The 16,981-nt window shown below is 43.2% G+C and overlaps 1 protein-coding gene across 1 annotated transcript in view; it reads left to right on the top strand.

Annotated features, from left to right (window-relative positions):
- The window catches only part of LOC119450421 (NPC intracellular cholesterol transporter 1-like), a 75,197-nt gene that overhangs the window by 36,401 nt on the left and 21,815 nt on the right, over positions 1-16,981 (top strand). Inside the window, exons 15-20 of the mRNA XM_037713863.2 lie at positions 2,223-2,366; positions 3,458-3,547; positions 5,647-5,837; positions 9,205-9,323; positions 11,060-11,183; positions 14,050-14,111. Coding sequence (XP_037569791.1) covers positions 2,223-2,366; positions 3,458-3,547; positions 5,647-5,837; positions 9,205-9,323; positions 11,060-11,183; positions 14,050-14,111 — 730 coding nt within the window. The remainder of the gene's footprint in view (positions 1-2,222; positions 2,367-3,457; positions 3,548-5,646; positions 5,838-9,204; positions 9,324-11,059; positions 11,184-14,049; positions 14,112-16,981) is intronic.

Below are 16,981 nucleotides of genomic sequence, written 5' to 3'. Positions count from 1 at the left end.
TCGCCGACAAGGGCGGCAGCGAGCACGCTTCTCAACAAGGTGTGGGCTCTCGACCGGCGTGTGCATTATTCAATGCAGTCAAACTCGTTAATTCGACTTATTTGGCCGCACATCAGTTAATTCCGACTACTTTCGGAGCTCGAGGAGCGCCGCAAATGTGTGACGCAAAAGAGCAAGAACGGTGCTAGCGTCCAACCGAAACGAACCGGTGGAGTCCGCATCGCCACAGCCATCAATTGAAAACGTACATGAATGACAGCAACGCCGGAACGCTTCGAGCCTATTTGTGTCTTTAAAGCCTGTATTCTTGCATTTACCGCTGCGCATAACACCGCGTTGGCCGCGGGCTTTCGTAACTGCGTAGTTGTCATCCACGATCGCGTCAATAGCGGCCGCTGTTTTCTCCACAGCGGTTGCGGCGAACAGTAGTTTCGTTTTTACTCGGTACGCGCGTCGGCCGCGTGCCTAAAAAACTGCGTAGTCACCATCGATGATCGCATAGATGGCGACCGCAGTTTCGACCGCCAGTTGTTGCAGCGAATGGTAGTTAATTCGTCCAGACTTGGTGTGTGCGTCGGGCGCGTGCCTTCAGCACCGCAAAGTCTCTGTTCATAATCGCATCAATAGCAGTCACAGCTTTTCCGTAGCGGTTGCGGCAAACTGTTGTTTCGTTTTGACTCGGTGCAAAGCTGACGAACTTAACGAGCACCGGCTACATCGCGATTATGTTTCCGCCAGCTCACTGACGAAAACCTAATCGAGATGTGCGCGCAAAAGTACAAAGCGTGTCTACATGCTTGGTCTACATGTTTGCATAAGTGCAGGGCTTGCAAATCGTTGTTTTGGTTATAGTGCGGTACCGCTTATAGTGCAGATATTCGCGACTCCGGCGACTTACGTTATAAGCGGTCTACACTGTATAACCTTTGTTGTAAACTCGTGCTCTAAGCAATAATCTTGTTGCCATTTAAGCAGTTTGACCAGCAAATGATTGTGTAATTGTGCTAATTATGCCTATAAGGTCATTTGCACATTGCTCAGGGGAAACGGTCATCTACATCTTAACACTTAGTGCAGGATTTCACACACCAATGGCAGCAAGCCATTGAATGCAAGTGTTATATGGGGGTTTCGGTATGATGCTGCTTTTCTCTGCTTTAGCATAGCTTATGCTACATTTGTGATCATTCTGTTTGGCACGCAAAAGCTGCGTCATTGCAATAGTGAACACTTTTTTTTGCACCTGTTCTAGAGTCTGAGTCATTTATGCAAGTGAGATCAAACTTAAAATGGGCACATACACAGAGAGAAATCCTGTGGAAAATGAAGCGATTGAAGCGAACCGAGTTGTCAACATATCAGACGTCTGCAGTGCAATTGTGCAACTATGTAGCGTTGCTAACCAGCTTTGTAGTTGCTCTACTTTTTTTTTATAGCTTGCATTGTCTAGATGATGTCTAATTTTTCAGGCTGCCTTCAGGTCTGTTATGTAGCTTTGTGTTAAATATTGTTAAGGGGGGTTTACCTTTCTTGGGTCACTAACTTAACATGTACCATGACGTTTTTTATTTGTTCCTTTTGCACTATTAATAGCGGTGTGACGGATACAGGTAGCAAATTATTCTAGGCTCATTTCAATGTAGAATGCACATCATGGCACATGCCCACATTCTTGTGTGTGAGCACATGCAGGCATGTAGTCTTGCAAAAGACAGTATTTCGTTAGTTAATTTCTAGTTAATTTTTACAATAGAACATCTCGAATGTGTATTAAACATAAAGAACAGACACAAGGGGGCTGTGGCCTCTTCCGATATAGCAGAGTAGGACAGGCACAGCTGCGGGGATGCTTGACTCTTTCGTGTCCCCTGATGTTGTTTTTCCCACATGGCTCTCATGTCTCCTGGAATCCAGTTTCTCCGCATACACATGCATGTATGCTTGGAGGAAGTCAGTGTTGTAACTATGCAGTATGTGAGTGTTCCAATGCTTGGGCTACCTGACGGCATGCATACTCATGCGTAAAAGGAACTTACTTGCTCGTCTTCGGCTCTCTAGACTTCACATAACAAAACATTCCACTGTCCGCCCTTCGAGTTCCATCACTCTGCCTCAACATTCATTATCATGTGCACACACATATATCTGAGATAGTTTTTCTATGAAAAGTGGTGTGTTTGCCCAACTTTGTTCTCAGGCAGCGACCGTTTTTCTTTTCACAGATGCAACGCATGGACATATGCTGCTGTATTTCTGGATCAAAAACAATCCTGATCGAGGATGAGCCATCACAAGGATTTCTGTACAGGCTTTTTGAAAACCACTACGCCCCTGCCTTGATGAAGGAACCAATTCGTCTCACAGTGGTTAGTGTTAGGCAGGCTGCTTTATCCCATATATAGCATATCCTTCGTGTGTGTGTGTGTGTGTAATTGATTACACAATTGTTATTGGAAATGTTTTGCAGAGTTTCTAAAGACGGGGCCAAAATTTTTTCGTTTTTCAATTTTTGTTAGCTGTCTCGGAATATTGACCTTTTTCCTTAAAATTTAGACATCCATCGAACTTTAACAGGTCATTGCACGTATGGAGTCCTCCCTCATAGTAGGCCAATGGCATGACATCCTTCTACAAAGCACAAGGTTATGGGTTTGGTTCGCACTCATGACTGCCATGTTCCAGGGAGTTTGGAATGCAAGAATGCTTGTGTATACAGCACCAGGGAAACATTAGGGAACCCTGGGTAGTTAAAATTAATCTAGTACCTTTCACAACCTCTATCAGTTATTCAGTAAGTTCATGTGGAATTAAACTTTGCAATACAGAGACTTTATGGTCTAACAGTAGTACTTACTTCACGAGATGGCTTCATGTGTACTTGGATAGATCGACAGTCTTCACGTGTACTTGGCTAGATTGGCAGTACTTGGCTAGATTAGCTTCACATGAGCCAGTGGCAAAGGACAAAAAGTGTAAACGATGAAGGCTCATTACAAAATACAGCCCCAGGATAAATTTTTCTTCAACTGCAAAGCGATATCTGAGGAACCTGTTTCGGTCTCAGTTTAGCTTTGTGCTGTTTTCAGATGGATGCAAGTTTTCAATCTTGCATATCTCTTTTTTTGCAATAGATGTTACTTAAATTTATACGAGAATGCTGAACATTGAGCAAGATATCTGATATCTTTCCTTTCACAGTCAGTGCAAAAGTAGAAAATTGCCACAGTTTTGGTGGGAAAAATTAATTTCTGGCTTTTGTGTATTTTATTCGTGTTCTGACAGAATGAATATCTTGATTGTTTGAGTTTTTTTTTTTTAATAAGAGTTTTTCTTGTGCTCATGGTTTTACTTAACATAGTTCATTGGGAGGCTGTAACAGACTGGAAAACATAGGTGCAGTTACTTTTTAAATTGTTTAATGTTTCTATTTTTTTCCTCTTCTCACTGTATTTTGCAGATGTTGGTGTTTGTTGGATGGATGTGCTTATCATTTGCATTTCTGGGACACACTAAGATAGGCCTGGATCAAGAGATATCCATGCCTCTTGTGAGTTGTATCTTGTTGGTGGAGTCATGATACTTTCAAATAGGCTCGTTCTTTTTAAGCTTTAGTTCAATGGCAGTATGTTAGAGAAGTTAACCTAAGGCCTTATTCTGAAAAGTTCCATTTCGACGATAGTTCGCCTAGGCGATAGTCGCATTCAGTAAATCAACCAGCTGCTTACCTGTGACGTCGGCATGCACTACCAACACGCGCACTCGAACGCTTCGCAAAACACACGAGAGGGCGCACCGTGCGAGTATAGAGCGGCTCCGGTGTGTTGTTTTCGAATGTACTGGCCGCAGTAGGACACAGGCGTGTTCGTTTATTCAATATATGCAGGGAGCACCCAATGACACCGTGACGTCAAAATGACGTACACCGGAACTACTAGGTGGCGCGACTTTTTTTCGGTTTTGCTCAACCAGCCAATCGCCTGAAGGCGAAAAGCGAAATATCGCCGAAGTGGAACGTTTCAGAATACGTCCCCTATTTGGTTTCATGATTCTGAAAGTGAGCTTTCGAATAATGAAGCATGCAGCACATGGTGTTTGTGGAACTGCTATGGTGCTTGGTGCTAGCCCTGCATGTATAGGCGAACAATAACATGTATGGGGCTCCTCACACATGTGACAGAATTGTACTTGTGACAGCTGCGGGTGTGTCAGCTGCAGCAAAGAGCTGTCATTGCAAGAGAAATGCTGACAATGACTACTACATTGAAAGCTGCACTGCGAACTGCTGTCCCGTCATGCACCAGCTGTGAGCGTATGAGGCTGTGCAAGCGAATTGCCTGCTGTTACCTTTAAAATGCATGCACTGCCATCCTTTTGAGTCCGCACCGAGCACACTACAAACCCCTGCACAAACTGAAAAGCATGCAAGTTTTGTGATAGCTCAATGTTTAGTGCATCGGGCTGCAAGTTTTATCCTCGGTGGTGGCTGTGGGCAAAGTTTCTTTTGTGATATGTTAAAGCTGTGGGTGAGAAGGTGGCACGTAAAAAAACCAACCGTACCTCCTCCACGGATAGCAACATCAATTGTGACACCTCCATGGGATATTAGATACAGTACCATTACAAAAGCCAGTGCACTTGAAGGTTTGGTCAGTCCTTGAAAAATGCTTTGTCAATGCCTTGAAAGTCCTTGAAAAACTTTTAATTTTTTACGCAAAAGCTGCTATAAACTGTGCTACTAGTAAAATAAGTAGTCGTACTGTCCCTGCCTTGTCTCGCATGTATGCATTTTTTTTTTTCACTGTCCTTTGTCTTGGCTGTACTACTGCTGTGTTCTGATAGAAGCAGGATGCCGTTATGACCTACTACTTATAGCATTTCTTTGTCTGTTCAGAAATGCATGGGGATAAAGTTTACAAAAGCGGCTTTCTCACTGGTGTCAGTTGTATGTAAAGTATGATGCAGTTATGCACCATGCCACTTGCTGTTACGATTGGCTCATTAGTCATGCATTTCATCTAACAGGGCTGTAGATATATTGAGGCTAATATGCACGTGTGGTGCATTTGACGTATGGCTAAACTGTAAAGCACTCCTCTGTTGTGACAGGAGTTCATCATTCACTCAGCACTTCACCACTTCTCTTTACTGCTGCTTCCTACAGTGATGTTTATAATCTCAAAATATGGCTCTGTTGTAGTAAACGTGGAATGTGATCATGTGCGTCTATTGTCCACAACATCCTGTGCATAGCTGTTTGCTGTAATGAATTGTGCTTATAGCTTTAATGATGTAAGTTTGCCTCCACAAACTCTAACCACAGATAATGTTATATTTTCATATAATTCGGGAATCCTTAAAACAAAAATGACTTGTGATAGACTCCTAGGTGTGGTATAGAAAAAATAAAATTTCTAGACTGCTTTGGCTGCTAAAAGAGCAGTTTTGGGCAAGGAGCCCAGAGTAAACACGTGCTCTTCACTTGTCTCTGCCTCTCCATGCTGCACTTCTTAATTTCAAGCTGTGTAGGAGGGCTGCAATAAATAAATTTAAAAAAAATCTCTTTAGCTCCAGTAAGGCAAGAACTTCCTTGTTTTATTGACGGATTTTACTTTTTACTTTTCTTTTGTGTTAATTTCTCTTATGCAGGATTCCTACCTTCAAGGGTACTTCCACATGCAGAAGACTGCGCTGGCCGTTGGGCCACCACTGTATTTTGTAGTCCGGCCGGGCTACAACTACACGCGCTTCGAGGACCAGGATCTCATTTGCGGCTTGCCTGGGTGCAGCTCGCAGTCACTGTACTCGCAGATCAGCTTGGCCGCTGCCTACCACAACTTGTGAGTGCACATCTCCTTGTTTCATCATGTTGTTTCGTCGGTTTATGTCGGGAAGGCATAGCATTAAATGAGGACTAATGTGATAGCTTGAAACTTTTTCCAACATTTTTGCTTTAAACAAACGTTCAAGCCCTCTAAATCCTAGAAATAATGCTGACAAGTGTTGGAGCACCCCAAGTAATTTGTTACAATGCTTGCTTCTGCAAACGTGTTTCACTGCTAGTACTCGGGGGGGGCATTTGTGATGAGGTCATGATACTCGGGCTTGGCTCCGTTCCTGTGATCGATGCAGCTGCCACACCCGAGCAAAGTCGGGAGAAACGTGCACAACACTCTTATTAGTAGTTCTTTTATGAGCAACACCGTCCTACTGAGCCTTATTGCTGCACAAGGCAAATTTTGCTGTGTTATGACGGGTCAATCATGTTGATGATGCCTGGTCTGGCATTTCGAGACCAGCTTTTAGTATTAACCTAAAGACTGTTTTAAGTGTCTCCCTGCCTTCATACTTGCTAAATGTCATCCTCTCATGTGTGAGAAGCATGTAGTTAATGTTTTACAACTCTGAAAATAAGTATCAGTACACTCCTTTAAATCTTCAAATGCTGAGGGTGAATCTTGCTCGTCCAGAACAAGGCTGCCACTTATTCTCAATTCTGCCACTCATTCTGAATTGTGGCAACCTTGTTCATTGTACGTTAATAGTATTACAGAGTGTGGCCACTGGCAATTTCATGGTAGATCATGAAAGGAATGGTTTTTGGTTTGTGGTACAGTCGACGCTTGTTACAGCGGACCGTAATTCATAATCCAGCGAGAAAGGTTCATTATATCTGAAGTCCCTTCTGTCCAAAATTAGGTCTGTGATATATTGTGACCATTAGAGTTACAGAATGGATACTAGAGAAGGGAAGCACAGTCGAGGGTGGCAGAAAACTAGGTGGGGTGATGAAGTTAGGAAATTTGCAGGCGCAAGTTGGAATCAGGTAGCGCAAGATGGGGGTAATTGGAGATCGCAGGGAGAGGCCTTTGTTCTGCAGTGGACATAAATATAGGCTGATGATGATGATGTTGTGAAATGGTGGAACATTGCATATACTGCTGTCTAAAGGTGATCACAAAAACGATGAAAACATAGAAATTAAGATAAATAGATAAACAGCTTTACGCAGTAATTGTGCAACCACATGACACGGCGCCTTACTGTCCACGGTTTCCTGGACGCAGGTTGCTGATGGCAGTTTTCACTGCACTATATATACACCTACATAACGGCAAGATCAATGACCAGCACAATGGCGGCAAGCCGGCCTGCCAGCTCCCCACTGTGCTAGCCGCCCGGCCAGAGCATGTTGCTGCCGCCGGTGACACAAACATCGGCTAGTTTGTTGCACAAAACAGTGGTTGATAGAATAAACTGATGTCTTATTGCATTTTTCGGGACCAGCTATGACCATTGCCAAACCTGTAGCATGAACGAAAGCTGTGGTATGAGGCAAGTTCAACTCGGCGCCTTTAATGTAGTTGGTCATTCTGTGGCTAGAAAATAGATTAGTGGTTCCTTCGTAAGATGTTCCGAAAAACAAAAACACCAATCAACTGACCAGGCCATTTTTTTTCTTTACATTTTTATTTTTTTATGCCTGCACAAAGGCTATTCATGCCTTGAAAAAGTTTATAGGCTCTTGCAGTTTCTTTATGAGACAGGTCTTCACAGTGACTCTTTGTTCAGCCATTTCTTTGATCATACTGCCTCAACTACTGGCGCATCTCTGTGCTGACAGACAGATTATACAAAGGGGGTATGGATTGATGGTAATGTCTTTATGAATAAGCTTGATCTTCAGTAATATACGACCATCATTTGTGATCTTCGTCTTTCCCTCCTATTTACCCCACTTCCCTATATAGGGCCACTCGTTTTCTATGTAAAGATTTATCATCATCATATCTCATGCAATGCAGAGAGAGCCAACTGCAGGGGGCTGACTGCTGTGCATCTATCTCTTGTGCTGCTGTTTTATTTTGGCCTTATAATAGCTTGAAATGGGACATTGCACTATGTACTGTAGCTGTAATATTGCAGTGTAATGTTATTTTAGGCCACATATTACACATTAGTGAATAGGCATCGTGTATTTGTAGTGTAGGTCTAGCAAATGAGAATGAGGAACATTTCTACAAGGGGAAAGAAAAAAAAAATACACCTCAATTTCGCACATATGGTAATCGTACATGCTTGCACATTATTTCATGATGCATTGATGAGATGATGGTGTATGCAGGGTTGGCTTTGGAAATAAAACAAGGCTGCTACATTTTTTTATTCAGTAATAAATAGTTACCTATGTTCTTGGCAAATTGACAAAAGAAAAAAAAAATCTAAGTTAATGCACACCTTATTTTTAACCATTATGAAAGCCTCTACGCAAGTTACCTGGTTATCTTTTTTCTAGCTTTTTTCCCCTTGTGGTTTACAGGTTGTTTCAGCCAGTCGCATCTGCTTAGTTGAAGGATGTTAGTTACTAGAATCATAATGGCTTCATTTGGCAGCTGTTGCATCTGAGCATCATTTGAATATAAATCCACTTTGAAGGCAGTCATACAGGTATAGGTAACTTGATAAATGCTATAAATGTCTGCAACTCCATAGCATTAAAATGAGCAGTTAGCTGAAGTGGTAGTGCTCTGGTCAAAAAATCTTAAGAGCAATGTGTGGCACTCAAAACCAGCTGTTACGCTTAAATGCGTTTTTCAGATGGAAGTTTTGTACTTTTTACAAATTGTGAAAGTTAAAATAAAAGCGAACAGTAACCTAGTGTCATTGTACAGGCAGGCTGCGGACGCCCACTTTCAAACGATGCAGCGAAAAAAAAAATTAACATTACATTTGAGAAAGCAGTACTGTGGGGAAACTGTGAAAAGCAAAATAAAACAACATTACGCTGTCTTTTTGCTTGAGAGCTGACAAATTTTCAATTTTTGGTTTCGCACTTGCTCCTCTAAACTTTTTTTATTGGGGAATGAGCTTTTTCCCAGAAATGCATGCAGGTAAAAAGCAAAACATGAAAAGGAAAAAGGATGTTTTATGTTTTCATAACATGCACCGTTAACAAGCCTTTGGCCGACTGGCTGTCAAAAGATTTGTATTGGAGTTTCTGGCTTAAATGCTTGTGCTTTGAGGCAGTGTGTTGAGCTGCCATACCATCAATGCGGGTGTGCTGGCTGGACAAGGAATTAAATAGAAAATCAGCACAATCAGGCCAACTAATGCTGTTTCTGTTTAATTCTTTGCTCTTTGCATTTGTTTGCTCTGGGCTGCTTAAAATGAACCTGATTTCAGCATGTCTTCTGTTTTTATCAACAGGACAACCATTTCCCAGCCCCCTATGTCTTGGCTGGACGACTATGTCACGTGGACCAAGACACAATCATGCTGTGCAATGGACAACACTACGATGGCCTTTTGTCCTCGCAACCACACAAGTAAGTTGCAGTATGTCCATAGTATTTTATGCCACTGTGATCCCTGCATTTTGCCAGCTGTGCATGCTGAATGTATTTCTAGAATGCTAACAGTATAGAGATCTTACCTCTGCTTTGATCTTACACAAATTTTGCAGCAATATCACATTTGGTAGTCCTCATTTTCGGTATAACACTTAGCACTATTACTTAGGTGACTTTTCAAGAAAACAAATGCAAATTTGCCTTTGTCTGCACCTCTTGCAGTTAGTGATGTTTAAAGCATGGCGTTTATGACATTACCTTGCGACTTCTGGCATCTGTAGTATGGCAGAGCATGGCCTTAGAGATTCTTTTTCATGAGTCGCTGGAAAGTGCGATCTGATCACCGAGAGAGGTACAGAAAAGGCAAATTCATGTTATTTTCTTGACAGACCAAGCGTGTAACGGTGCCGAAGGTCATGTTGAACAATCCGTGCCATAAAATGCAATCTCACTGTGAAATTTTAGCAGAATCAAAGCAGAAGTAATCATGAAATTTTTGAAAAGTTTTTGGGAGGCAGGCTTGTCCCCAGAAAATTTTGAGAGGTGGACATTTGAGGACCAGAGGGGGGGGGGCACAGCAGACACATACTGAATAATGACAACACAACAGATGTTCGAGCACAATCACACAACGCAACAATGCAAGAGACTTATATCTGCAAGTGCAGCTTACAGGTGCTATTCTGGATACTTGTTGAAAACGCAAGGTCGCCTTATCCGATTGGCTGAAAGTGCCGGAGGAGCAAAAGAAAAAAAAAAGACCGGGAGGGCACTTTCTCTTGTTTTTATTATTGCGACAATTATATGGACACTTCAGGAGCATTTCTGCCGTTGTCGCCGTCGCCGAGAGGTTCCGTATAAAGTCCTCGGCTGATAAAATCATCGCCGTGCGCCGTATGCTCTACGTGCGAGTGAAGGTGAACCGGGATCGTGGTTCAATCGCGCGCACGCAAGGGCGGGAAGCGGGAAGGAAGTGCGCCGTCTTCGTCGCGCGCAACATTCCGGAGGGGGGGGGGGGTGTTTTACTCTGCGCTGCCCGAGCGACCGCGCGCGCACCCCGGGGGGAGGGTAGGGAGAGGGGAGGCCGGGTACTACGCCGCGCGCTCCCGCCCGACCGGCATCTTTACAATTGCTAGTAGGTACAGTGGGGGCGTGGCACTGCGGGTCATGTTGTTTTTCAAGCCGGCCTCTCGCGCTCGTAGCTTCCACTGCATAGGCACAGAAAGTTGTCCCCGAGTACAGCAAACTTGAAGCCCGAGAGGTGGGCGGTCGGCGGGAGTGATGGGCGACAAAACCACCGCCACTATGTACAGCGTTCTGCATTTTCCTCCCAGGGTTCTCCCCACGGTGGGCGGCGGTGGTTTTGTTGCCCATCACTCCCGCCGCCCACCGTGTGGAGAACCCTGGGAGGAAAATGCAGATCGCTGTACATAGTGTGCTCAACTCACTTCATACGCTGTACATAGAGACGTCACAGTTGTGTTTGACGTGGCTTCTTTATTATTGTTTCGTCACCATTATTCATCTAAACTCCGTGTACTCCCTGAAAATTGGCAAGTTCTGTGGCAATGCAGTCTGACTTCTTTCAGCCCTGCTTTCCAAGTAGTTTGGTTTTGCTTCGTTTTGCTTTATCGAAATAGATTTGTTGGGAAATGAGTTTTTGTTTCCAAATTTTAGCAAGAGTAAAGGTCGTTATTTCCTTCATTTTTTAGGGCCAAAGACGTGTGTGCCCTGCTTGTCAAAGCAAAAGCACCAGGAACGCCCTGTTGGTGACACATTTCAGAGGTTCCTCTTGGATTTCCTGAATGACAACCCTGATGTCACATGCCCCAAAGGGTATGTTCTAGAGCGACATGGGACAAGTGTTCCTTTTCTTTCTTTACTTGTTTCTGCACTTTATTTTATAGCTATTCTTGCTTCAGTACCACCTTCTTTTTTTATTATTTTTATTATTTTTTAAATTACCATGCAGAACGCATGAGAACTTTGCAAACACCTTTGCAACTGTACCTCTGCTCGGGAATACCTTGCGAGCAACAGGCTTGCTTTTCTTTTCTAAACAATGAATTTTCAGTTGCCAAGCTGTCTTACCAAGTGCTTTTACAGTTTCCCTTTGAGTGGCCTTTTGCAATTTGCTTGTTCATGTGAAAGATTATACTGAGGCTCTGGTGTGGTTTAGTAGTAGTAATTGCTAGTTTATTTTGATAACATGAAAAGGAGAGTGAGGAAAATTACTACTGACTGCATTGTAATTGTCTAGCTAAGTTTACTGACACCTGAATAGTTGTCACCAGTGGGTGTGCATGGGGTTGGGGGTTAAGGGACAGGGAGAGAGGATTCGAAGAAAGGGTAGACTAGGACATGGAGCAAGAAACCTTTAGGAGTGGAAACTCCGCCAGTTGCGGCGACCAGAAAATGTCACAAGCCCGCGGAGCCACTATTATGCTGGCGGCCGAGAAAGAAATTATTGCCGTCTTGGTTGCCAGGGCCAGGGGCCAGGGCTCACGTGTGTTACTCCTGTTCGTGGCTGCGCACGTTGCTCCCGTTCGGCCGCGCGCCTCCACAAGTTCTACTGAGGGCACGCACGCGTCCCACCTGCGTCCCTCATCTTAGGCTAGCAAATTCCAAACAAGGGTACACTGCATGTATCGGCGCTGTACGTATTACGGCCCTCGAACAGACGCCGTCAAGAACAGTTGCTGTTTCACTTAAAAACCCACAAAAACAACGTTAAGGCGTGCCCGCTGAAGCGAACGCCCGTGTCGTCTGCTTTGAGCGGGAGACCGGGAGACACGGGCGCTGCCGCAGAGAATGCGCCCGAGCAGCACCACTGGGCTGCTGCTCTTTTTTTTTTTTCGCTGCTGCTTGCATGACGTGCCGCAAGGCGCCGGCCGCCACTGCATGCGCCCCCGTCGGCGCATACTAATGTGACGTTATCTGGTCGCACGCGAGCACCCGCGCTGACGGGAGTTTCTACTCCTAAATAATCTTCCTTCGTGGACTAGGATGAAGGGAACTATTTATGTAATGTAGAATGTGGTAATAAATAAGAATCAGCACTTCTGTCTTGCCGCCTTGTCAGGCCAGCTGCTCTCGACAAGAGAGAATCCTGTGAGGGATCCTGTAGTAAATCTTGTAAGGATTTATGTAAGGAATCTTGCAAGGAAAGTTTGGCACGTCACTGCAAACAGACAACAGCCACCCTGAGCTGGCAGTGTTGTTGGTTTCTTAATGCTGTATGATGACATTGCTTTTTCATTGCCGTTTGAGATCTTTGCAGACGTCCTGTATATTGTGCATCCTTTTTTTTTTATGAAGAAGTTGTTTAGAAATCTTATAAAGCATGTAGTTTTGCTACTGCAACATGTCCCTTAAAGTGAATAAATAAAGAGTTAATTAGTTTTATTAACGTCCTGGACATTTCAATTTGTTGTGCAAGTAATGTCCGCCTGTTGAGCTAATCCTTCTGAACAGACTGAATTGCGTTATATGTCACGGGTGGTTTATAAATAGCTATTCTAACTAACAGTTGGTATACCACGTGCTGTACATGCTGCACTGTGTGCAACATCTGTTATACTATGGCAAGTGCATGTGCTCATGCCATGCCTTTCTTTACCCTCCTGCTCATTGATAGTTCACCAGTTCGTGTGCCTGTTTGTCTGTGGCTCTCTGTGCCAGTGTTCCAAAGTGCCTGTCATTGTCAATACAGGCAAGAGAAGGGTTCACAGGAAGGCAGAAATTGAAGCAATAAAATTAAATAAAAATAATTCTGTTTTTTTACATGCCAGAACCACGATTTGAGTATGACGTTCACACCATTTTTGAGGAGTCTGAATCAATCTCGACCAGCCGGGGTTCTTCTAACACGCACCTAAGTCTGAGCGCACAAGCATTTCAGCATTTTGCCTTTATTGGGATGCTGCTGCTACAACAAGGATCGAACCTGTTAGCTCGAGCTTAGCAATGCGACACCATAGCCACTGAGCAACCGCAGTGGGTGGGACTTGAAGCTATCAAGAGTGTGCAAACGAGAAAGCCACAGGCTTTAGCCAGTGGCTTCCCTTGTTAAACGGGGTGAACAGTACAGACGACAGGACACGTGATACGGACAGGACAGATCCGCTGGTCCTTTCAAATCATGTGTAATTCCCTTGTTTGTTCTGTCATTTGTCGTCACTATCATGTTGAACGTGATTTTCTTCCTCCAAATGCTAAGGAATTCTTGAAAAATTGCAAGGTATTCAAATGTAGGACAAAGTGAACCGGTATTGAGTGATAACCTTAACACATCCTTGCGGGCTGCAATGGTGCTTCATCGTTACGTCACTAACTCGACAGCATGCATGTGCACTTTGTGGGCCGTAGCTGGTTTTTTTTAGGTATCCAATTGATAGCCAGAGTTACTCCAACAAAGTGACTACTATCAAATTCCCACTGACTTTGTTTTTTTCTTCAAGGAATGCTTAGGTATAGTGGGAATCATTTTGGTAAACGTGGAGTGGAATTTGGTGCTGCAGAAATGCATAAACCTCAATCGAATAGTGTTGGTGGCTAACAGAACTCTCTCGTATTTAAGTTTCATGCCTTTATCAATTTTTTTTTTTTTTGTAATTCTTTCCATGGCATGGAGTACATGTAGTGCAAACTGCATACAATAAATTGAGTAAGAAAACTTTTTTTTTTTTCCCCATTCATCTAGGGGCCATGCTGCCTATGCAAATGCAGTGCAGATCTATAACAAGAACAGTTCTCAAATTGGAGGTAAGTATTCTTTCTGGCCGCTTTTGCAGCACTTTGTCAATTAGTATGGGCCTACCTTATGTGGCACTGGGAACAAGGGACCACGCTCTTTTCCCACCGCGTCAGCAGCTTTTGACACGTATCTTCTGTCCTTATCAAATGCAGTCCTGGCTTTGAACATGCGTAAGATGGTACCAAATGACAAGGTTTATGTTTCAGACCACTGCTCTTGCTGGGTTGTGGATGCATTGTCACGTGTTAGAACTTCCTAGGCTTTCTTTTCTGTCAGAAAAAAAAGAACGCTTAAGATGTAGGTTGATTTAATGCCATTATTGGACGTTTATTAATATCCTCCGCTTTGATAGCTTATGGATTGATTTAAAATAATTTCAAGTTAGGAAATTAAGAATATTTGAATAAGTATACTTGGTAAACGAAAAAAGAAATGAAAAAGATGTTGACTAGTGTGTGTGAATGCCTATCAAAATTCGGTGGGCGCAGTTCATGTAAGGCCCTCAATTATTTTTTATTCTTAGTGACATTAGTTGGAATAGCTGGTATATACATACCAGCTATATGATTAATATTATCATCATCAGCCTATATTTATGTCCACTGCAGGACGAAGGCCTTTCTCTGCAATCTCTAATTTCCTCTGTCTTGCTCTAGCTGATTCCATCTTGCGCCTTCAAATTTCCTAACTTCATCGCCCCTAGTTTTCTTCCATCCTTGACTGTGCTTCCTTTTTCTTGGTATCTATTCTGTAACTCTAATGATCATCGGTTATCCATCCTACGCATTACATGGCCTGCCCAGCTCTATTTTTTCCTCTTAATGTCAACTAGAATATCAGCTATCCCCGTTTGTTCTCTGATCCACGCCACTCTCTTCCTTTCTCCTAACGTTAGGCCTAGAATTTTTCGTTCCATCGCTCTTTGTGCGGTCCTTAACTTGTACTCGGGATTCTTTGTTAACCTCCAAGTTTCTGCCCCATATGTTAGCACCGGTAGAATGCAATGATTGTACACTTTTCTTTTCAACGACAGTGGTAAGCTCCCAGTCAGGATTTGGCAATGCCTGCTGTATGTCCTCCAACCCCATTTTATTCTTTGATTTATATATATATATATCATATCATAAGAAGCCAACAAACAAAGACACCAAGGACAACATAGGGGAAATTAGTTATACTTACTAATTGAATTAAAGAAATGATAGAATAATGGAATTAAAAATCGATGAAAAAACAACTCGCCGCAGGTGGGGAACGATCCCACGTCTTTGCATTACACGTGTGATGCTCTTGCCAATTGAGCTGCCACGGCACCATTTTCCCAACCACTTTCTGGGCTGTTTATGTTTTACTACTAACTAGAACAAAAATATTTTGCGGTGATGCCCAACTGTATATATATATGCACACACATACACATGCAGGGTGTTCCAACTATCATGCATCAAGATTTAAAAGTATGCAAATGCCACGTAGCTGGACAGAACCAAGATAATGTTGTTTGCCATCGCTTGGAGATACTCAAATTATTTTTGAATTCCGCCTAATTATGTAATTAGTCTTAATTAATCAACTGCTCATATATTATAATTAGATTAAATGTGTCAATAAGAAAATTGTAGAGCAACATGAAAAACTCCCACAACAGCTTTCCGTTACTCAGTATTTTCTACATAAAAGTGTTTTTCTCAGCGTGGAAGAAGCCTGCGAATACATGCAAAGTTCCTCGAGTGGTCATTCATGTGCCCATGTTGGTAAGGGAAGCCGGCAAAACGGATCCGTAATCTTGGGAAAAGGCTTGGCTCTGAGGGTTGAGCTGGTTGGGCCTTGGGACCGCAGCCGTGGCCTAATTGTAGAGCGCCTGCTTCGGCTGCCGGAGGTGGTGGGTTCAATTCCCACCGCCTCCGGGCACCCACTGCTTTAAATGGCCACAAGTGTACCCCGCCCTAGTTTTCGGCTTCCTTCATGTGATATATGCTTGGGAAAGGTGCCTGCACCCTAAATTCCCGTCGAAAGCCTCGTGAGCACAAAAAATAAGACAGGGAAAAGATAAGCGGAGATCACAGCCCGGCACAGCGTCTGGCTTGGCTAGCGAGCTGCCATCGGGTAAAAAGCAGGTGCAAATGATGCTGTCCTGTTGCCTTTTATCTTGTATGTTGGTAGTCGAGATTTTGAGTTATCCGCGGTCCAGCACAAAACATTTTCGAGATACGAGATGAAATACACTTGGGTTGAAACTATGGCTGAAAAAAACTTCGACTGAACCGATATTTTGATATGAGTTCGAGTCAGAGTTCACTGTGTACCCGAAATATGTCATTCTATTTTAGTATTCGTGGCTTAGTCATCAGTTACCTAACTTCGATTTAACATAGCTGGCTATCATGATTTCCTTTAAGTTTGGGACAATCATTGAAAAGTGGGCACCATACATATAAACCGGAATATAGGTCAGCCCAAAATTAGGTCGACCCCTGACCTCGACTTGGCCATATGATTCACAATATGCTATAAAGACCGCTATGTAAGATGAGGAGCAACTTTAGCTGCTGTTCTTAAGGAAAACATTTTGACCTATATTCTGGTTTATATGGCAGGTAACTTTGGCTGATTGGCTCCTGGCAGGATATTTAAAATTATGTAATGTTAAAAAATGAAACAAATTTACAAGGGCACATTTAAACAGCATGGATATCTTTCGGAACTTTTGTTGTGAGCCTGAAAGGAAGGTTAGTGTAAGCAATGTAAAAGCTATGAAAGTTGACAGCAGTATATTTGAGAGATAGACGCCAGTGTGAACGAAATTGAAGGAAGTTAAGCTGTCATGTTCTCATTTTGTCTGGGTTCAGCAACTGAATTCTTTCTACCTTTATTCCTT

The sequence above is a fragment of the Dermacentor silvarum genome, chromosome 4 (assembly GCF_013339745.2).
Source record: "Dermacentor silvarum isolate Dsil-2018 chromosome 4, BIME_Dsil_1.4, whole genome shotgun sequence".
Classification (NCBI taxonomy): Eukaryota; Metazoa; Arthropoda; class Arachnida; order Ixodida; family Ixodidae; genus Dermacentor; species Dermacentor silvarum.
The sequence above is the reverse complement of the archived record's forward strand: the minus strand, read 5'-3'. Positions and strand labels throughout refer to the sequence as shown.